This window comes from Diplotaxodon limnothrissa, linkage group LG8 (genome assembly GCF_057381915.1).
Source record: "Diplotaxodon limnothrissa isolate DT_005_m linkage group LG8, D_limnothrissa_male_GT1.1, whole genome shotgun sequence".
Taxonomy (NCBI): Eukaryota; Metazoa; Chordata; class Actinopteri; order Cichliformes; family Cichlidae; genus Diplotaxodon; species Diplotaxodon limnothrissa.
Window position 1 is genome coordinate 12,793,452 of NC_140603.1, and position 20,755 is coordinate 12,814,206.

Consider the following 20,755-nt stretch of genomic DNA (forward strand, 5'->3'; position numbering starts at 1 on the left):
CCTGCACAGATACAGACTTGTGTTTTTTCAATATACCTGTATAGTTGTAGTTCTCTTACGTAGCGAGGGCACAAATGTTCTTCAGACCGAACATGTTGAGTCGCACTGTGGCAAAGGCTCTGTCCTGATTCATCATGTCAGATACCTGAGTGGGTAAGTAGGTACTGGCTGCTGTGAACATTTTCCCCACATATGCTGACCATGTAGGGGACTCTTCCTCTTGGCTGGAATCAAACAAGATGCTTTGTAGTTAAAGAGAAAGAAAACATTTAACATGAATAAAAGACTACTAAAGATAACAGTTTTATAATATAATGGAGCAATGAGAGTTAGAAAAAAGTGCTGTTTTTAATAATAACACAGCAGAGAGGCCGAGGCATTCATTTACTCTGGTTAGGAAGAGCAACGTTTGAGACAAAAGCATCTCAACTGTCAGTGAGTCCCCCGTGCAAAATAAAATAATAGTAATGGTGAAGCAGGATAATACTCATCTAAATAATGGTTTATTATCAGTTATCACCAGCCACTTTATTAGGTACACCAGTTCTACTAAAGTTCAAACCGAGCATCAGAGGAAAAAAGATGATTTAAGTGACTTTGAATGAGGCTTGGTTGTTGGTGCCAGATGGGCATCTCAGAAACTGCTGATCTGCTGTGATTTTCTCGCACTACCATCTCTAGAATTTCCAGAAAATCTGAAAAAGAGAAAATGTCCAGTAAGCAGCAGTTCTCTGGGTGAAAATGCCTTGTTGATGTCAGAAGGTCAGGAGAAAATTACTAAACTGCTTCAAGCTGACAGGACGAAAAAAACCAACTCGAATAACCCCTTGTTACAACCAAGGTGGGCAGAAGAGCATCTCTGAACACAAAACACATCAAACCATGAAGCAGGAGGAGACCACGCTAGGTGCCACTTCCTTCAGCTAAGAACACGAAACTGAGGCTACATTTCAAAACTGGACAATAGAAGATTGTATAATCTGACGTGTCTCAATTTCTGCTGAAATATTTGGATGGTAAGGTCAGAATTTGGCATAAACAACATGAAAAAATTGATTCCTCCTACCTTTTATCAATGGTTTAGGCAAAGTTGGCCAAATACTCCTCCACACATGTAATGGTGTGGAGGAGTATTTTGTTGGCTAGCTTTGGGTCCCTTAGAAACAACAGAGCATCATCTAAATGCTACTCAGCCTACCAAAGTATTGTTACTGAGCATGCACATCCCTATACACGGTGCACCATTGTCTAATAACACCCTATATCTCAAAGCTCAAGCCATCCCTTTCTTGATCATGACAGGGAGTCTGCTATATTCAAATGGCCTCCAGCCTCACACGTTTTGGGATCTGATGAACAGGAGATTTACAGCTGACCAGCAGGCAGATCTGCAGCAGCTGTGTGATACTATTATGTCAATATGCTCCAAAAGACCTAAGGAATATTTTCAGCATCCATCCATTATCTTCTGGTTATCCAATACAAGGCTGCAGCTGTTAGGGCAAGAGACAGGGTCCCCAGTCTAACACTTAGAGACAGAAAACCATTTGCATTCACAATTTAGAATCACCAATTAACCACTAACTGCATGTCTTTGGACTGTGGGATTAAGACAGAGTGTCTGAAGAGAACCCACGCAAACACAGGGAGAACATGCAAACCCCACACAGAAACACCTTGTTGAAATTCTGCCATTAAGAATTAATGCTGAAGAGAAAAAGTGGGTCCAATCCAGTGCCAACTACTTTTATAGATGCACCTAATAAGTGACTGTGAATATTTACATTAATTAACATATGACTTTATATAATAGGATTAATATTATTCTCAACACAATTTTCTTTTCAAAATTAGATAGTGAGTAACTGAAAAAAGAAGCTTGAAAAAGGAAGAGAGAGTCAACCTTGGGCTGTGCTGCTCCAGTTTAAAGATATGGACCGTCTCAGTGTTGCTGGAGGCACACAGGAACTGTGCATCTGCACTGAAGGACAGCGAACTGATACTAACATATCTGGAACACACACAGGAAATAGAAAGAGAAACAAAACAGTGAGATTTAATTTCTTTTAAGTAATCCAAAACTAACATTACAGTGATGTATTATTAAAGCCCGTGCACGACTTTGCCTTTAAGGATTTTTGTCTGAGATAAGAAATGACTCTGCAAACCTTTGGACACAGTCCGGTCACAGCAGTGTGAGTGTTGAAACGCTGTGTATGACAGCCTCCATGCTATCTTACAGTGTAATGTTTCCATGACCCCACCACTCACATTACTGTTAGTCAGTCACTGACACTGGAACCTGCTCAGCACATTCACAGCCATGTATCATTGGCTGTTGAGCGGAAGAGCAGTAAAGTATCTTACTCACCAAAACATGTAAGTGGTGAATATTACCAGATTTATTTGCACTGCTCACCTTCATGTCACGAGAAATTTATTAAACCTCTTTCCTACATTATGAATCATGTTTGTTCAATGATTTTTTTTCTTTTCAATTCTGACTGCTGGTCAGTACTTAATGCCTAAACTACGTGAAAAGAATAATAATAACCTTTTCATGCCTCTGCGAAATTCAAACAGCTTCTGTCCTTCAGGGATGCTGAAAACTCTGATGACAGTACCCTGTGGAGGAAAGCGTGGTCAGGAGGGACTGATGTGTAATAAAAGAGAAGGAAGGTGAAAAAGGAAATCAAACCCTCACCTTCTCCGAAGCACTAGCCAGCTTTGTGCCGGAGGCGTTGAATGTGAGAGCTGCCAGGGGACTGTCATGGGCCTGGATCAGCGTCACAGTGCTCTAAAGGGGCAACAATGCTCTTTAACACAAGGCTGCTCTTTTCCCCCATGGGGTTTCCAGGTGAAATGAAAACAGCTGCATTTCTTTCCTTTGTTGCCTCACCAGATTGTTGGCATCATAGACTGTGATCTCTCCCATGGTGGCGCTACCAGGATACGCCAGGAAGGAGTTGCCATGGTTGATGGAGAGTGCACAGAGACCTATAAAGGAGACAAGAGGATTATTTACTATTTTATCTTTTTTTTTTCTTTTCATAATCACTGATTTGGCTTTTTTGCCTATTGGAGTTAACATGCATTATCTAATCTGACTTATTACTTATAAAGAATAATGTGTTAGGCCTGTGAATACATTGGATCAAGCAACTGTTGCATGCTTTTTTAAACACAGTGCTTTGGAAAGCCTATGAAATGCAAAATTCTTATCACTGTTACAGGAACTGAAGCGCCTTGTCACATTTAATCAGTATTGATATAGCAGAGTCCATTTGCTGACTTTATGATTGTTGTCTGCTTGTTTTGTAAATTGAAAATGTATCCACAGTGGCTTCCAGTCAAAAAAGTAATGTAAATTCCACTTGCATGATTAAATACACAGCTAACACACATGTATATGATACTACTTTTCCTTACAGTCCCCCAAATATTCCCATATATTATTCAAGTGTCACAAAATGCATAAATTTCATTGCATTGGATAGCATAATGTCAAATCAAATTGTAGCTGCATTTATTTTCTCTGCACACAGTAACTTCTAACTCTCTCTTTAATCACTTAATCACCTTTAAAGCCAACTGGAATCTCCGGCAGGCTACGTAAAAGACATGCTGATCCCATCTGAACTGTATGCAGCCCTCATAAACAGTATGGCAACCTTAAAATCTCAGCTGAGCCCTTTCTGGCTGTTCTAAGGTGACCATGTGTCTGCCATCAGGGCCTCTCGGCTATTGTGGCTCGCAGCTTCATTGACTTCCCTTAGATCTTTTCTGAAAACATGTTTTTATAGACCAGGTTTTATGCGATGTGTCTGTTTGTCTTTTTGATATTACTTTGCTTTTTGTTCTTTTTCTACTGACATTTTGCATTCAGTTCTATGCCCCTTTTCCTTGTATCAATTATATCTTCTTTTTTTTTAATCTATTATTGTTTGCGATTGCAGACTGGCTTTACCTTCTAAGCATCCTTCTTTTGCCTTCATTAAAAAACTTTCTAAAGAGATTTTAAAGGTGCTGTACTATTATTAATGCTTCAGTGTCTTCTAGCCCACAGAACAACTTGGCAACATCTGGGCATCAGGCTGTCTCTCTAACAGTTGGGAGTTTTGGGGGTTTTTTTGTCATGTTTCAGCAGGCAAAGCTTTAATTTCTTCCAAAAGCTGTAGTCTACCTGAGGGGTTGATGGGTGTGTTGAGCAGCGTCTTAAGGAGCTTCATGTCTTTGATATTGTGGATGTAGATCGACTCTTCGAGGCACACCACGAGCCGCTGATGTTGAAATGAGACACGAGCACAAGAACATGTAATTATCAGCACAAACTGGGATGATAAAGGGGTATGCAAAGCTGTCACTCTTGTCTTTACCTGTCTGTTGAGCCTGACAGAGAGGATGTTGTTGGAGTAGCTGTAGTTACAAATTTCCGTGCCTTTCTTAAAGTGATAGACGTTCATTCGTCGTGGCATGGACAGACTGACCACAACCACTAGGCTGCTGGAAAACAGTCGCTCCACTATATAGACATCTGGACACTCCACTGGGGAAAGAAAAACAGATGAATCTCTTGAATACTTGCTTACAGGGAGTGCAGAATTATAAGGCAAGTTGTATTTTTGAGGAATAATTTTATTATTGAACCATGTTCTCAATGAACCCAAAAAACTCATTAATATCAAAGCTGAATGTTTTTGGAAGTAGTTTTTAGTTTGTTTTTAGTTTTAGCTATTTTAGGGGGATATCTGTGTGTGCAGGTGACTATTACTGTGCAGAATTATTAGGCAACTTAACAAAAAACAAATATATACCCATTTCAATTATTTATTTTTACCAGTGAAACCAATATAACATCTCCACATTCACAAATATACATTTCTGACATTTAAAAACAAAACAAAAACAAATCAGCGACCAATATAGCCACCTTTCTTTGCAAGGACACTCAAAAGCCTGCCATCCATGGATTCTGTCAGTGTTTTGATCTGTTCACCATCAACATGGCCTGTATTTATATAGTGCTTTACTAGTCCCTAAGGACCCCAAAGCGCTTTACATATCCAGTCATCCACCCATTCACACACACATTCACACACTGGTGATGGCAAGCTACATTGTAGCCACAGCCACCCTGGGGCGCACTGACAGAGGCGAGGCTGCCGAACACTGGCACCACCGGGCCCTCTGACCACCACCAGTAGGCAACGGGTGAAGTGTCTTGCCCAAGGACACAACGACTGAGACTGTCCAAGCCGGGGCTCGAACCGGCAACCTTCAGATTACAAGGCGAACTCCCAACTCTTGAGCCACGATCGCCCATTGCGTGCAGCAGCAACCACAGCCTCCCAGACACTGTTCAGAGAGGTGTACTGTTTTCCCTCCTTGTAAATCTCACATTTGATGACGGACCACAGGTTCTCAATGGGGTTCAGATCAGGTGAACAAGGAGGCCATGTCATTAGTTTTTCTTCTTTTATACCCTTTCTTGCCAGCCACACTGTGGAGTACTTGGACGCGTGTGATGGAGCATTGTCCTGCATGAAAATCATGTTTTTCTTGAAGGATGCAGACTTCTTCCTGTACCACTGCTTGAAGAAGGTGTCTTCCAGAAACTGGCAGTAGGACTGGGAGTTGAGCTTGACTCCATCCTCAACCCGAAAAGGCCCCACAAGCTCATCTTTGATGATACCAGCCCAAACCAGTACTCCATCTCCACCTTGCTGGCGTCTGAGTCGGACTGGAGCTCTCCGCCCTTTACCAATCCAGCCACGGGCCCATCCATCTGGCCCATCAAGACTCACTCTCATTTCATCAGTCCATAAAACCTTAGAAAAACCAGTCTTGAGATATTTCTTGGCCCAGTCTTGACGTTTCAGCTTGTGTGTCTTGTTCAGTGGTGGTCGTCTTTCAGCCTTTCTTACCTTGGCCATGTCTCTGAGTATTGCACACCTTGTGCTTTTGGGCACTCCAGTGATGTTGCAGCTCTGAAATATGGCCAAACTGGTGGCAAGTGGCATCTTGGCAGCTGCACGCTTGACTTTTCTCAGTTCATGGGTAGTTATTTTGCTCCTTGGTTTTTCCACACGCTTCTTGCGACCCTGTTGGCTATCTTGAATGAAACGCTTGATTGTTTGATGATCACGCTTCAGAAGCTCTGCAATTTTGAGACTGCTGCATCCCTCTGCAAGATATCTCACTATTTTTGACTTTTCTGAGCCTGTCAAGTCTTTCTTTTGACCCATTTTGCCAAAGGAAAGGAAGTTGCCTAATAATTATGCACACCTGATATAGGGTGTTGATGTCATTAGACCACACCCCTTCTCATTACAGAGATGCACATCACCTAATATGCTTAATTGGTAGTAGGCTTTCGAGCCTATACAGCTTGGAGTAAGACAACATGCATGAAGAGGATGATGTGGACAAAATACTCATTTGCCTAATAATTCTGCACTCCCTGTACTTCTACTCAGAGAAGTTATGGAAAGTACCTCATGTCAAAATTCATTCATAGTACATTCACAGTATCCCATCTATTTGTGAGCTGTGAGAATGGTTTGACCTGTAGCAGACTTGCTGCCAGTCTTCGCAGCAGCCTTTTGGTACAAAAAAAAAAGAAGTGCCTCCGTCTGCGTTTACCTACCTTGCACATCAGACTAAACATGACTTGAACAGCCTAAATTAAGTTGAACATGACCACAGCTCAAACTATGCTGTGCAGACCTCTGTCACTGTGTACTCGTGTCATATTTAGGGGGCAGAATGCAGGTTGGTTTGTTTGCTGATTAAAGAGAGTGAAGAACAGTGTCACTCCTACCCCCTTCATGGATGCAGTCCAGTTTGTCCACAGCTGTGACTGAGAAGAGCCGGTAGCCGGTCTTAGTGCCCACTGATAGAGAGCTACAATGGAAGCACACCCAAATACTTTTTTTAGTAACACTGTAGTTACATAGTATACCATCGGCCTTTAATTTAAGTTGGATACATTGGAATACCTTAAAAAAATAATGTCTTTAGTATTATACACCAACACACACATATGGTCACTAGTATAATACTGTAAACCATTGCGAATGGTTATAATGGATCATAGATACCAATGCTGTAATAGCTACTTTCTAAGCAAGAAAATAATACACTGTGGCCTCAGTTGACTTCCTTACAGCTCTACTGATAACTAACCCATCATTGTCCATGATGCAATAGTAGCATGACCATAACTGACAACAGGGTTAGGACATGGTTATCAGATCACAGAACTACTTTGTTAGGCTTAGGGCAGCTTAAGCCTGCCACAAAGAATTTCAGGCAAACATCTGTTTATGTGCATAAGTCTTTGGCACCTGAGTCATTATCATGCTTAGGCAACAAAGCCTTAAAGCAATTACCATTAAAAGCGGTTAATTTCCATAAAGATGCCTGCCTTCCTAGCTCAGCTGGAGATGAGAGGAGCATTGTGGTCAGCAGGCTTATTTGGCTGTTTAGCCTGAAGCATACCCAAAGGAGTTGTTTGTTTAAGGAGACACACATTAAAATCAAGAGTTTGTGAATTCTTGGTTCAGTATGAGATACTGTAAAGCAGATTTTTCTTAAAGCTCCTTTATTTTCATTATTAACAAATAGCACTGCACGTTGACTGGGAGTGTAAGCAAGAGACTGTCAAGAGACTGTTAAACTGTGTTACTACAAGTTTGGTTATAATACTAAAAGACTACTCAAAAGTGCAATAGGCCACACAGTGGCCTACTTCATATCCAGCTCTATGGGACTCTCGTCTAGAAGTTTAAATGGTGCACACAAAAAGGTTACTTCATTTTGCATGCGCTCACTTTGCAGGTCCCATCAGAAAATAAACCACATTATAGAAATGCAGCTGAAAATAATTATGCAACGGTCAGGTGTATCAAGGAGATTGAGTTCATGCAGGGCCCAGCTCGCAGGTCGCTTACGTGGTGTCCTGGTTAAACGAGGCACAGATGAAACCTCGATGCACTCCGGGGTCGTCGGATAAGTCCGGTGACTCCATCCCAGCAGCTGAATTCCCCCTCCTCTAGAGGTCGGAGGCCTTGGGCCCGGGTCGATCACCGCCGGAACCCGCTTCCCCTTTTGCTGCTCCCCGACTGTAAGCGCCACGCTCACACTCTTCGGGGACAGGAATGTCCGGGCAGGCTGGCTCAGATGGTGCACATCGTAAACAGGAGCGTGAGCTGCTATGGCTAACCGGAACGGGAGCAAAGATAAACAGGAACAGCTCACTGACGACCGTTTTACTTCGGAGAGGCTACACTCCCGTTGTTATTATTGTGTTATTAACTTCCAGTGTCCACACAGGAAAACAAAAACAGCTGATGGGAGGATGCGTCACCCTGAGGTACATCGTGATTGGCTTTCCAACCATACGTCTGCACGCCTCTCTGGCTTTTCTATTGGTCAAGTTGATAAAATCCAAGAATGGTTTTAGCAAACAGCTATCAATCAACCGAGCGCCTTGTGTAAGAGGAAAAACTGGTGATTGGCCAGTTTTGCTTTCAGTCTTGTCATGAGGAATTGTTTTGATGATTTGATTGGATGAAAACCCAGTGACACGCAAACAGCTTAAATTACAGTACGCAATTTTTGGTAATAGTTTACTTTTTTTTTTAAACAAAGTAATATGAAATTAAATATACTACTATAATATCTATGTAAAAATATTTTTATGTAAGAACATTTTTAATTTATTCGTATACGAAAATATTTCTATTTCAAAGTTTCGGTTTAAAGCACTGACGTGAATTCAGGTTTTTAAAACAACTAATTAACCATAAAAACAAACAAAAGATTAAGTAGTTTAAAGCTTTTACTATTAAGCTAAAACTGTGACCCAAAGAAAGTCTTTCCTCTTTCAGTTCCTACTTGCGGTGGCTGTTCATCTATGTCGTGTCTATGTTCGTTTGTCATGCTTACAAAAATAAAAATGTAAATTAAAAACTTGGATGTGCAATACATTACTGAGTCATTATTGTTGGCTCTGTGAGCCACGTCTAGATGAAGTTGAAGTGCAGACTTCCTGCTTTAATTTAATATATGATAATAAGGGATTTTTTTTCTTTTTGACAGCAATAGCTTTCAAATTCAGTGGCACACTTGGCATCAGTTTCAGACTTTTAAACACTTAACTGATGTTGAAATAGTGAATAAATAGCCCAGTCTTGCAAAAGAAACAGCAACAGAGTTTAGAAACAGGAAGCCTATTAATTAATACATTTCTTATTTAAAAAAAAAACCGCATTAAAATGACACACGGTTCCATTGAAATAAGGGTTATATCCACAATGCATTGCGTGACCTCAACTCCAAAGCCCTATATACAAATGTGACCTGAAAGTGATGTCAGTACCCAAACATGTATGAACATTTCACTGATTTTATTTCAGGGCAATGTATTCATGCAGTAATCTTGTTAAATAAATAATAAATAAAATAAATTTCCCTCCATTGTACCTTATCCCTAGCGTCCTGTCACACCAACCCTGTGTATGCTCTCCTTCACTGCATCCATGAACCTCCTCTGAAGTCTTTTCCTTTTCTTCCTGCCCAGCAGCACCTCCATGTTCAGCATATAATAGCATTTAATTTAGGTTATCTTGGTCACTCCCACTGAAAATCTTCACCTTTGCCACATCAAGCTCAGTCTCATGTCTTTTTTGTCACTGTCACCATCTCAAAATCATGCATCATAGCAGGTTTCACTGAAATCTTGTAACCTTCCCTTTCACTCTTGCTCCTTCTGTCACAAATCATCCCTGACACTCATCTCCACCCACCCCACCCTGCCCTTCTTCTCTCTTGTGCACTGTCCTTTGCCTTGGATCGTTGACCCCAGCTATTTAAACTCACTCTACCTTCACTATCTCTGCTCCTTGCAGCTTCACTGTTACACCTGTCCTCTTATTCACTGACTTTCATTCCCCTTTCCTCCAGATTATATGGTCACCTCTCCGTGCTCTTTTCCACCTGCTCCCTAATCTCACCATAGATCACTATCACAATATCATCTGTGGATACATGCAGTATTACTGAATTACCCAATAAGGTATAACACTATATCTGTAAAAAATAACGAATAACATTCATATGAGACATTTTTCTCCCTAATGAGTAGCTGCTTCAGCTTCTGATACTACTACTTTAAAGTTGTTTACCGTTACAAGTTAAATGAAAGACTTGTTCTTGTAGTTGGGGTTCGTAGTGTTGTTGCTTTTGCCACCACGACCACTTTTTGAAATCAAATATTAATCAATTTCTTTGCCTTTTCCTTGACGTCACGATTTCCGTGCGGTCTCCTTTAAGGTTGCCACGGGTTACCGGCTCACATGTCAGAACGAAGAGAATTGACGTCAGTGACGGCTGTTGATTGGTTCTCAGCCGTATCCGGTGGGGCAGCGGTCCAGGGCTCGGGGAAAAAAATCGAAAAGAGGAGGAAGATCTGGTAACGGTGCGCTTTGAGAAATATCTTACATTCCGAGTCACCGTTTAAAGGCTCGGCAGGATTTTACCGTTTCTTGTGAGTATTCGTGTTGTTTTGGTTCGCGGAACATATGACCTCTGTATAGGTGAAATTTGTTTCCTCCGTCTCTCGTTTGTTTATGCTAGAACTCAAGATGGCGTCATTGGAGGAGCGCTTTGCCTTTGCACGGAGCTAGCGAGCTAGGCATCAAACCTGACATACATAAACTAGGCCGAAGGTAGTTTAGCAATCCTCTGATACGCGTGTTGCTCATTTGAGGAGTTTTCTGCTGCTTCTTCATATGTCGGGTTGCTCGTTTTATTAGCATTAATCTGCTCGTGTAAGTTACTTGACTGCAGCCGTCAGCTTTCTCGCGAAGCCTTCCTGACCTAGACAGTGTTACAGACAGGGCATCTGCTTCATATTTACTCTAACGGTGGTAGTATTTCACCACTTTTTAAACCATTAAATGCGTTATTACAATCCATCATCAGCTATGCTCATTTGTCTGCTGTTTAGCAAGGTCATTGTGCCTCGCTGTTGTTTTGTTTAATTGCATAGTTAGTTTTAGGCGATGCTGCAGGATAGTAGCTGATTCAAAGAATCGACATTTAAATATAAATAACTATTTTACGACATTTCAAATAAAGTAAGACTTTCTTATTGCATAAGACAGGAGAGCTTTCCTAGTAGAGGTTGCCGTAGCTCTTAATTTATACCACCTGGTCCGAAAACAGTATCGTTTACCACATAGTTATTCCTGTGCTGGGTTTAGATTAAAGCAAGCCTGCCAAGTTTCCACTACAAGCGTAGTTAGTTGTGCATAACGGCTGTGCGAGCTTCATCTTTGATAACATGGCTAGTAATCTCCCCTGGGCCTTGTCAGATTAGAAATTATCCGAATCCTATTATACTGATGCACATGCACGATACACTTGCAGGCACAGAATAGATTGTACTCTCACTCCGCAGGACTTGTTTACTCATTTACCCTTCTAAATGGCAGAGATGGGTTACATCAGGACTTTAGAGGCCTTCCTGATTTAGACTACATAGCCAGATCAAGCTCAGAGCTGTCTGAAGAAACTTATATCACAGAGGCTGATCAGATGATCTAAGGAGCTGTCAGGCTGTCTTGCTCAGCACCAGTATTGTGGCGTGAAATGTTGAAACCTCAATCATGTGCGCTTGCTTTTGGCCTGTTTCACATTTCACCATTCGTCTAAATTTAGGCCTTGTCTATGATAATGTTTCAGCCCTAGCCAGCTGCTCTGTCATTGATAGAGGGCTTAATTCAGTCTGGGGGAAAAAAACTTGAACTGTTTTGTGTAAATAAAACCAAGAAAAACGGTGTGCTTGTTTTAGTTTTGTTGTGTCTGCCTGTGTGTGATCACATCATATGACCATTTTTCGCTCCAGACAATTAGGAGCACTCGGGTTCCATAGTGACAAAAACAACATGCTGTGCTTTCTCACTCCGGCTCCATTTTTCTCACATTCTCACATTTTTCTGTGTGTCCAGTTCACATTGAGACGCTCAGGCTCTTTTACCCCGTGTCACTCTCTGTCCTCAGTGTTGTGCGCTGATGATCTGACACCATGCTTCTTTTCCTTTCCTCTCAGCACAAAGGTTAGAGGTCACAGAGCAGGGTTGCGGCTGTCGTCATGGCATCTGGAAGTACGAGCAGCGAGGAGGAGCGGAGCCTGAGGGAGTGTGAGCAGTACGTGCAGAAACACAACATTCAACAGCTGCTGAAGGACTGCATTGTCCAGCTGTGCACCTCCAGGCCAGATAGGCCCATGGCTTTCCTCAGGGAGTACTTTGAGAGGCTGGAGAAGGTTTGTGTGCTAATGTATGTTTGTGTCTTGGACAAATGCAAGCCATTTGTCAGTGATGGGTGGGCATCTTATACCCTTGTATTGGACTGTACTACTGCCAGTTACTGTAACCTACCTTCTGATTTGTGTCACTTACAGTGACGCCAAAATTCATAGCACTTTAAAGCAGAATGATTAGCTATTGGTCCAGCAGGCTGACAGCACTTAACCTCCCACATTGACCTTTTTCTATTTACAGTTGGTTCTTGATTTTTAATTTTTTCAGCATGCAATGGGGGAAAACAGACAAGCCCTATATTATACATTTTTCCCCTTTCTTTTCTTTCTTTCTTTTTTTCAAAGCACATCTTGTGGAAAAATATTTAGACCCACCAAATGTGCGTGCACACTTGGAGAACAGACTTCCAGAAAACTCTTTGAGAAGTGGATGCTATAGTTTACTCTAAATATTAGTAAAATATTGCCAGCCAGAGTCAGCAATAGCTCATATGAAGGAACAGAGAATAAGTAAAACAATTAATTAGTAGTCTGGTTACTGTCAGATCTTTTGCAGATTTTTATCTTCCAGAGACAGGAAAATGAAATAATACCTTAGCTACTATTTTGTTTATCTTATATTATTATTTTCTTCAACTGTAGTCATGATCATACATAGATGGACAGTTTCAGAGTTTTTTCTTCTTCAGGTTTGCAGTTATTTACGTTCAACATTCAGAACATTTGAGGCTTTCGTCCATCTTTTTATCTATTTTCTTTCGCTTATCCAAATCACCATGGCAGTGTGGCTGTGGACTATTTCAGCTGCCACAGGGTGGGAGGCAGCGTGCACCCTGGACAGGTCGCCAGTCTGTCACATGAGGCTTTTGTCAATATTGAATTATAAAAGGTTAAAAAGTAATCGGACGCTTGGCTCCAAAGTGTTTCTTGAGCCGTGTCATTTCATTGTTTTCATTGCTGAAAAGAGCTCAGGAGTAGCCCAGAGGTGATTTAGAGATGATTTATTCGACCTAGAATGAGTTTGTCTTGGCAATATGAAGAGTAAAAAAATAATGATAGCCAAATGCAAATAAACTATTAGATCTAAAAGAGAAACTGTTGATGTAATTTGCATGGGAAAGACGACTCTTTTTAGTTTATTTTTTTCAAATAACTCCATGGCTAGTCTAGATTTCTGTCCAGCACATGATTAAAATAAGACCAGACAACACAATTTCATAAAATAGTTACAATATTAATTACTTTTGTTGGTTTTCTAAACTCAATTTGTTTGTCTGTTTTTTTTTGTGTGTGTTTCTATACACTAGGGGCCTCAGTTTTGGGCAATACAAATACTTAGTGTTTGTTATAAAAAGAATGTGGTTTCATGAATTCCTTCTGAAGAGTCTCAGCAGCATGCATGGTGCAAACAGGAAACATACTTCCTATTGAAATGCATATGTTTCAAAGTTGTACTGCCTGTAACAAAAAACGTTAAAAATCTTGTTACGTACACAGGAACAACTGGATAATGGGCTGCACCAAAACCTCTCAGGATTTATTAAAATTTTCAGACCCAGTGAAATCATCACAACATAAAGGCTACAGTCCAGATTACAAAAACAAAAGGGCGAGAGTGGAACTCATAGATTTCACAGTGTTATATGGAGTGATGAAGCAAAAATCGACCTCAGAACGATGGAAAGGGGAAAGTGTGGCTTGTGCACATGTGACTGCCAGTGGAACTGGGACAATAAAACGTATTGATCATTTCACTGCTCATAGAAACAACAGGATGAGTGTAGGGGTACACAGTGGCTTTTTGTGTGCTCAGATTCAACCAAATGCAACAAACTGATTTCACCTCATGTGAACTGCTGTCCAAATAAATTGCATATAAATCAAAAGTGTAGTGTCTGCAATAGAGGAACACACCCATCTGATGCATGCTGGAGGAAAACATTACCATGAGTCCTGAGTGTAGGATGCGTTGCTTTCTATCATACAATTAGTTGTGACTGTATAAATCTTGTTTCCCTGACTGACTCAGTCCTGTCCCTCCTATTTAGGAGGAGGCCAAGCAGATTCAGAACCAGCAGAAGGCCAGCAGTTCCCGTTCAGACTCTCGTGATGAAGAGGTGTCTCCGCCCATGAACCCCGTGGTAAAGGGCCGCCGGCGGAGAGGCGCCTTCAGCGCAGAGGTTTACACAGAGGAGGATGCCGCCTCATATGTCAGAAAGGTAAATGCATACAGCAGATACGACGCTATGGCACATATGATTTCTATTTGTGCCAGCATCCTGACATTGCTTTCTTTTTGATTCCTAAGGTCATTCCAAAAGACTACAAAACAATGGCTGCCTTGGCCAAAGCTATTGAAAAGAATGTTCTCTTCTCACACCTGGATGACAATGAGCGGAGGTACCAGACTTAATATTTTTTATAATTTTCAAAAAGTATATTCGTGGGGATGATTTGGATGACTGGCTCACCTCTCTGTTTCTTTTCTTTATTTAGTGACATATTTGATGCAATGTTTCCAGTCACCTACATTGCTGGGGAAACAGTTATTCTGCAGGGTATGATTACAGCTTGTCAGCATTGATCACAAAAAAGCATTAACCAAAATCATAGCACTGCTTTCTGTCATGCTAACTGACTCGGCTTTATGCCCTCAGGTGACGAAGGTGACAATTTCTACGTCATCGACCAAGGAGAGATGGATGTGAGTGTTTGGATTGTCAAGTAGCTCTGTTAAATGACTCATTTAAAATCACATTTAACATTTGCAAGTATTTATTTTGGTTTGTCCCTTTTCCAATCCGGTAGGTGTATGTGAACAATGAATGGGTGACCAGCATAGGGGAAGGTGGCAGCTTTGGAGAGCTGGCACTGATCTACGGCACCCCAAGAGCGGCTACTGTCAGAGCCAAGACCAACGTTAAACTGTGGGGCATCGACAGAGACAGCTACAGGAGAATACTTATGGTGAGGAGATGTGCGGCTGCAGACCAGCGTTTCTAAAGCTTGAAGTTGAAATGTTTTTGATCTATTCTTGTACTGTAGATTCACTGTTTGCTCTTTTTTTCTGTTGCTGTTGTATTGAGCTAATTTCTTCTTATAGGTGTGCCATCGTTCTCATGTTCACACTTCTAATCCACCAGCATATTCTTGACACTATGTTTGTTTGTTTTTTTTCTTTTTAAGCATTTACACTTTTAAAAAATGTCCTTCTCTTTTAGGGAAGCACTTTGAGAAAGAGGAAGATGTATGAGGAATTCCTCAGAAAAGTCTCCATTTTAGGTGGGTTACTTGTTTTTAAATTAACCATATCAGAAATTAAAGCAGAGGAAGGGAAGCACATTACCTGTGTCTGTTGCTGAGATTAAAATAACCTGAAAAGAACTTTAAAAATATCTCACTTTTAAAAGAAAAACAGTAACAGGTTCAGGCCTTCAGAAGATTTTTTTCTTTTTTGGTTTGTTTTTTATTCTGTCATCATTATGTCTCATTATTAAACTTTGCTCTGCTCTCCTTCCTCAGAGTCGCTTGACAAATGGGAGCGTCTGACAGTCGCCGATGCCTTGGAGCCTGTCCAGTTTGAGGATGGACAAAAGATTGTTGTGCAAGGAGAGCCCGGAGATGAGTTCTTCATCATCTTAGAGGTATCCACTTGATTCATTCGTCTCCTTTTACACACATTAAAGGTCTCGTGTTGTACTGCTTTATGACATATTAGTATTAGTCTCACTTGTCTCCAGAATATTTCAAGTTTCAAAGTGTCATTTTGTTTTTTGAGCCACACGTTTGTATATCTGTGGTTTGGCGCTCATTCAGTTCAGTGAGGTCAGAGTGCACGGCTGCTGACACTCATGCACGAGACACTCTGTGGCTTCTTTCTTTGTGTGTGGATATTTCACTTTTGAATAGAGCTAAATTCTCAGCACAGTGTTTGTGAATGCAGAGTTTGTTCGACTACCTCGCAGCTATAAAAATCTAAATTTCAGCAGTGCAGTGCATTACTATGTTAGCAGTTTCCCCTTGTAGTTAGTGTCTTTAAACTCAATATTTTCTGATCACAATGTTTTCTGGAAACGGAAACAGATAAATATGTACATGAGTGTGAAGTGCAGGACAGGAGAAGACACACTCAGCTGGATTTCTGTTCAGCATTTGAATGTAACGGAAACACGTAAAATGACATGAACACGCACTTCTCTACTTCTCTGTTGGTTATGAATCAGTCCTTTTTCTACACTCTGTGGTTGTCTCTCATCGTTATGTTGCCCCCAGACCTCTGACCTGTGCGTGTACTAATTAGGTCACATGAGCCCTCCCTAGGAAACAACAGGATTTCCTTTTCCTATGGTGACATGATTGGCTAATGTAATTCACTGAGCTTTCAGTTGTTAAGGTGACAGGAATACATGAAAGTGTTAGTTTGGTTAGTTGTGGGCTGTATTTTCAACGCTTTGCTTGGTGTCACGCAGACTTTTTTCATATTTTCTTTATTTTAAGCAACCAGATTCCAGAAATGACCCAAACTAACTTTGGCAAACACTGGCTTCCTGTGCAGCTCTGATGTTTAACAGCTTTTAGTGCGATACTCAATAATTGTGCTCATATCTTAAAGTCACACAAACAAACTTCAGCAGCTTTGTGTTCAGCAGTGTTAAATTACTGCTTTCTTTTTCATCAAAGTCTGACGACTTTAAGAGAGATGGAGGCTTCAGTTCCTCTTCAGAAAGAGCTGTGTGACAGCAGCGTACGCCCAGACAACACTTTAAATATATCCAGCAGTTGAAATCTTTTTTTCTTTTCTTTTTTTTTTTTTTTTTGGCCAAAGTATGTCTTGCTGCTGGTAGTGCACACCAGTATGTTTAGCATTAGTGTTAGCAGCATGCCAGCAGCGAGAGGGTAGGATCATAGGTGAATTTTTGCTCAGCTTCCTTTGGTTACCTGGTTTCTATATCTTGTAATGCTGGCAGCAAGCAATATTTTACATTTCTGTAAATGTAAATGGCTACTTTATCAAACATTTGTCAATGAGTTGAATGACCTTGTCTGCTCCTGCTTTTCCTGGTTTTCTGCCATATTTACATAAACTAATGAGCCGCACAAAGCTACAAAATAACATAAATATGACTAATTTTAAACTGAATCATGCAAAGCTGCTCTACAGTTGTTGACCTCTGTTTTCCACACACTCCCTCTTGTGGTCATGCATGTGATTGACAGATGATCGGTTAGTGTCAGAAAGTTAATTCACAGGAAAAAATGGAATAATCCCACACTGTGGAATATTTCAGTTCCAGCTTAGTTTTTCTTTATCTGCATTATTCCAACATGAACATATTTAGCTTTAAGGTTGTTATGAAGTTGTTACAACGTTTTTGTTTTTTCTTTACTGTAGTTTTTATAAAAATGTACCACTGAACAAAATAAGCATTGGTTTAAACAACTGAAACCCTCATTAGTCGCAGTCTTGATTCATCAATGTATTAAAAGCACTTTTATGATAAGCTGATGTTTGTGTGTTTTCAGGGCTCTGCAGCTGTGTTGCAGCGTCGCTCAGAGAATGAGGAGTTTGTGGAAGTTGGGAGATTAGGACCATCAGACTACTTTGGTAAGAACTAAAGTGTTACATAGGAGTCTTTTACATATATATGCATGTAGGGCTGCTCAATTAATCGAATTTTAATCTCGATTACGATCTGGGCTTTCAACGATCATTAAAAATGACTGAGCCGATTATTAGCCCCTCCCTCGTGCTTTACTCTCGCGCTGCTCCGTGTGGCAAATCGAGCGCACCTCTCTGCATTTCGAACACGTGTCACAACAATTAAGAGCAGCGGTCCCCAACCTGTTTTGCGCCACGGACCGGTTTATGCCCGACAATATTTTCATGGACCAGCCTTTAAGATGTCGCGGATAAATACAACAAAATAAAATTAGTACAGGTACCGAAAAAAAGAAAATTTATGCATAACACAAGTGAAAAGACCAAGGAAAACCGAGTAAACGATAAAAACAATAACAAAATAACGCTGAAAACCGATAAAAACCCTGAAAACTATACATTTCACACCTGAGCCTCAACTCTCGCGTCCCAGTACCAAACGACTCACGGACCGGTACTAGTCCGAGGCCCGGGGGTTGGGGACAGCTGATTAAGAGGACCCGAGGGAAGCTCGGAAAGCTAAGCAGAAGTTATTTGGAGAGGAAAGTGACTGCTGCTGGTTAAAAAGAGAGGTAAAAAAAAACTTCAGTGGTGTGGAAACATTATGGGTTCGCGGAGTCAGTCGTGGATCAAGTAGACATAGTGTGTAAACTTTGCTACAGTGTCGTAGCTGCACCACAGAGCAACACTGCAAAGTTCACTAAACATAGATCTTTACATTTTTCATTTATTTTTTATACTGCAAACATTTGCACTGTTATCAGTATTTGCACACTATTTTATATTATTTTTTGACAATTTTTAAAGTCATTATTCAATACATTGTTATTGTTAAATAAATATCGTCAAATAATCGAGATCTCAATTTCAGTGAAAATAATCGTGATTATCATTTTTGCCATAATCGAGCAGCCCCATATGCATGTATGTAAGTATGTGTCATGCCATTAACTCAGTAGTTTTTTATTTTAAGTAACAAAAAAAAGATAGGGAGCATTAAAAATGGTGGAAAAACAGATCTTTGTGACTATGACCAACATTATTTCTGTATACATGTCTCTGTGTGTGACACTGAAGGATGTTTTCATGAATTTTGAATTTTAAGTCTGTGACACTTGTTTTTTTTTTTTCCCCCAGGTGAGATTGCTCTGCTGATGAACCGCCCCCGCGCCGCCACCGTGGTTGCCCGCGGCCCCCTGAAGTGCGTCAAGCTCGATCGGCCTCGCTTTGAGCGTGTCCTGGGTCCCTGCTCAGACATCCTCAAACGCAACATCCAACAGTACAACAGCTTTGTGTCGCTGTCTGTCTGAGGGAGCATTTCTCCTCACACTCACTTCTCCGCCCCCCGCCGCACCCTCTCCACCTCTTCTTCTCTCCTTTCAGACCCAGGGGTCCACCAGTGCTTTTCTTTTTTTGTTAGTTTTTTTTTTTTTTTTTGCTTTCTGTCACCTTCTTCTGATTTCAGTTCCCCCATTCCCACTCTTAATTTCACACACAAATCATTTTATTGTTCCCACCGGTCACGCTGCTGTGACTGTTTTTGTTTTTTTGTTGTTTTTTTTTTAAGCCATTCACCAGCGCTTGTACCAGCTGCTGTACGCTACCTTGTAGGCACAGTTACACCACATGTAACTTATGTTATATATATATATTTGCTGATTAAGCTTCTTTTTTTTTCGATACGAAGCGGGAGATCTGAAAGGTTCTCAGACTGATGAGACAGACAATCAGACTTTACATTGCGCTTTCAGTAAAATTATTATTTTTTTGTTGCAGACTGAAGTGAAGAAAAGTTTCCTTTGTTGTCGGGCTTTTTTTTTTTTTTTTTTTTTTTTTTTGGACATCAATTAGCTTGACTACACAGAGAGAGAGCAGACCCGAGAAACTGTAGAGGGCGTGAAGATCTAATGCTCGACTTTGGTTACCGTTTGATTGGTACGACGAGAAAACAATGTCTCTTTTAGTTCGAGAGAGCTTGTACAACAAATATTTTTTATTGTGCAGCTACCAGGCTAGTGCCAAATGTTGATTACTGTCATTCAATGCAAAGATGCATAGCCGTGGGAATGCAATGCGTGCTCTGTTCCAAACAGGAAGTAGTTATCACCCTGTAGTCATCTTAATCAATAGGACGACCATACAAGAACTGCCTTGACTACTCTGAGGAAAATAAATAAATAAATAAAAAGAAAGGAAGACAAAAAAAAGAGTATTAAGTGTATTTCAGTATTCAGTTTCTTTAGTATATACCAAATAACTTGGTCACTCTTCTGCTATGGTTTGTAATCAAAATGTTATAGTATAGTTAAAATGATCCTAGTTATATTATTATCATTGACTAAATGATAAACTTATGGTTTGGAGTGATGGTGATTGTTTAAAAAAAAATATGTTGAACTTTGTCTTTTTGTAAACACTTATTTTTCCATAAATTCTATTTTAGGTGTCCAGTGCCACAAAGTAAAAATAAATGCTTCTTCTTGTCAACTGATGAAACAGTATGTAATTGTATTGTGTAAAATGTCATGGGTAAAAACTTTTTTAAATAGATCAAAGGGATAATTAAAGGTTTATCGAAGCGGGGAGTACAAAGCGGTTTTAAAGGACTTTTCAGGACATCTGAAGTATTTCTGTTTCACAGCTCGGCACAGGCGAGTTGACAGGCAGAGCGAGCGGATATTTATTTAAAACTAGTGTCATTGCTTATTGCCTATTTGAAAAGGTGGCTGTCTTTTCATCAGAGTAGCTTGTGACCTGTTCTCTATGCT

At 40.5% G+C, this 20,755-nt stretch overlaps 2 protein-coding genes across 2 annotated transcripts in view; one reads left to right on the top strand and one right to left on the bottom strand.

The window, feature by feature from the left end:
* wipi1 (WD repeat domain, phosphoinositide interacting 1) overlaps positions 1-8,345 on the bottom strand; it is a 13,940-nt gene extending 5,595 nt beyond the window's left edge. The window contains exons 1-9 of the mRNA XM_085361290.1: positions 7,953-8,345; positions 6,821-6,903; positions 4,377-4,546; positions 4,184-4,280; positions 2,900-2,997; positions 2,705-2,797; positions 2,555-2,625; positions 1,904-2,011; positions 60-224 (exon numbers count right to left, since the gene is read on the bottom strand). Coding sequence (XP_085217416.1) covers positions 60-224; positions 1,904-2,011; positions 2,555-2,625; positions 2,705-2,797; positions 2,900-2,997; positions 4,184-4,280; positions 4,377-4,546; positions 6,821-6,903; positions 7,953-8,029 — 962 coding nt within the window. The 5' untranslated portion in view covers positions 8,030-8,345. The remainder of the gene's footprint in view (positions 1-59; positions 225-1,903; positions 2,012-2,554; positions 2,626-2,704; positions 2,798-2,899; positions 2,998-4,183; positions 4,281-4,376; positions 4,547-6,820; positions 6,904-7,952) is intronic.
* A 2,079-nt stretch (positions 8,346-10,424) lies between these two features.
* On the top strand, positions 10,425-19,791 carry LOC146626420 (cAMP-dependent protein kinase type I-alpha regulatory subunit). The gene is made up of 11 exons (XM_085361294.1): positions 10,425-10,549; positions 12,116-12,331; positions 14,377-14,547; positions 14,637-14,728; positions 14,825-14,886; positions 14,986-15,032; positions 15,137-15,295; positions 15,550-15,610; positions 15,851-15,972; positions 17,852-17,933; positions 19,125-19,791. Exons 2-11 carry the CDS (start codon positions 12,158-12,160, stop codon positions 19,295-19,297), a joined length of 1,143 nt encoding a protein of 380 aa, XP_085217420.1. The 5' UTR covers positions 10,425-10,549; positions 12,116-12,157; the 3' UTR covers positions 19,298-19,791.
* Positions 19,792-20,755: the final 964 nt, after the last annotated feature.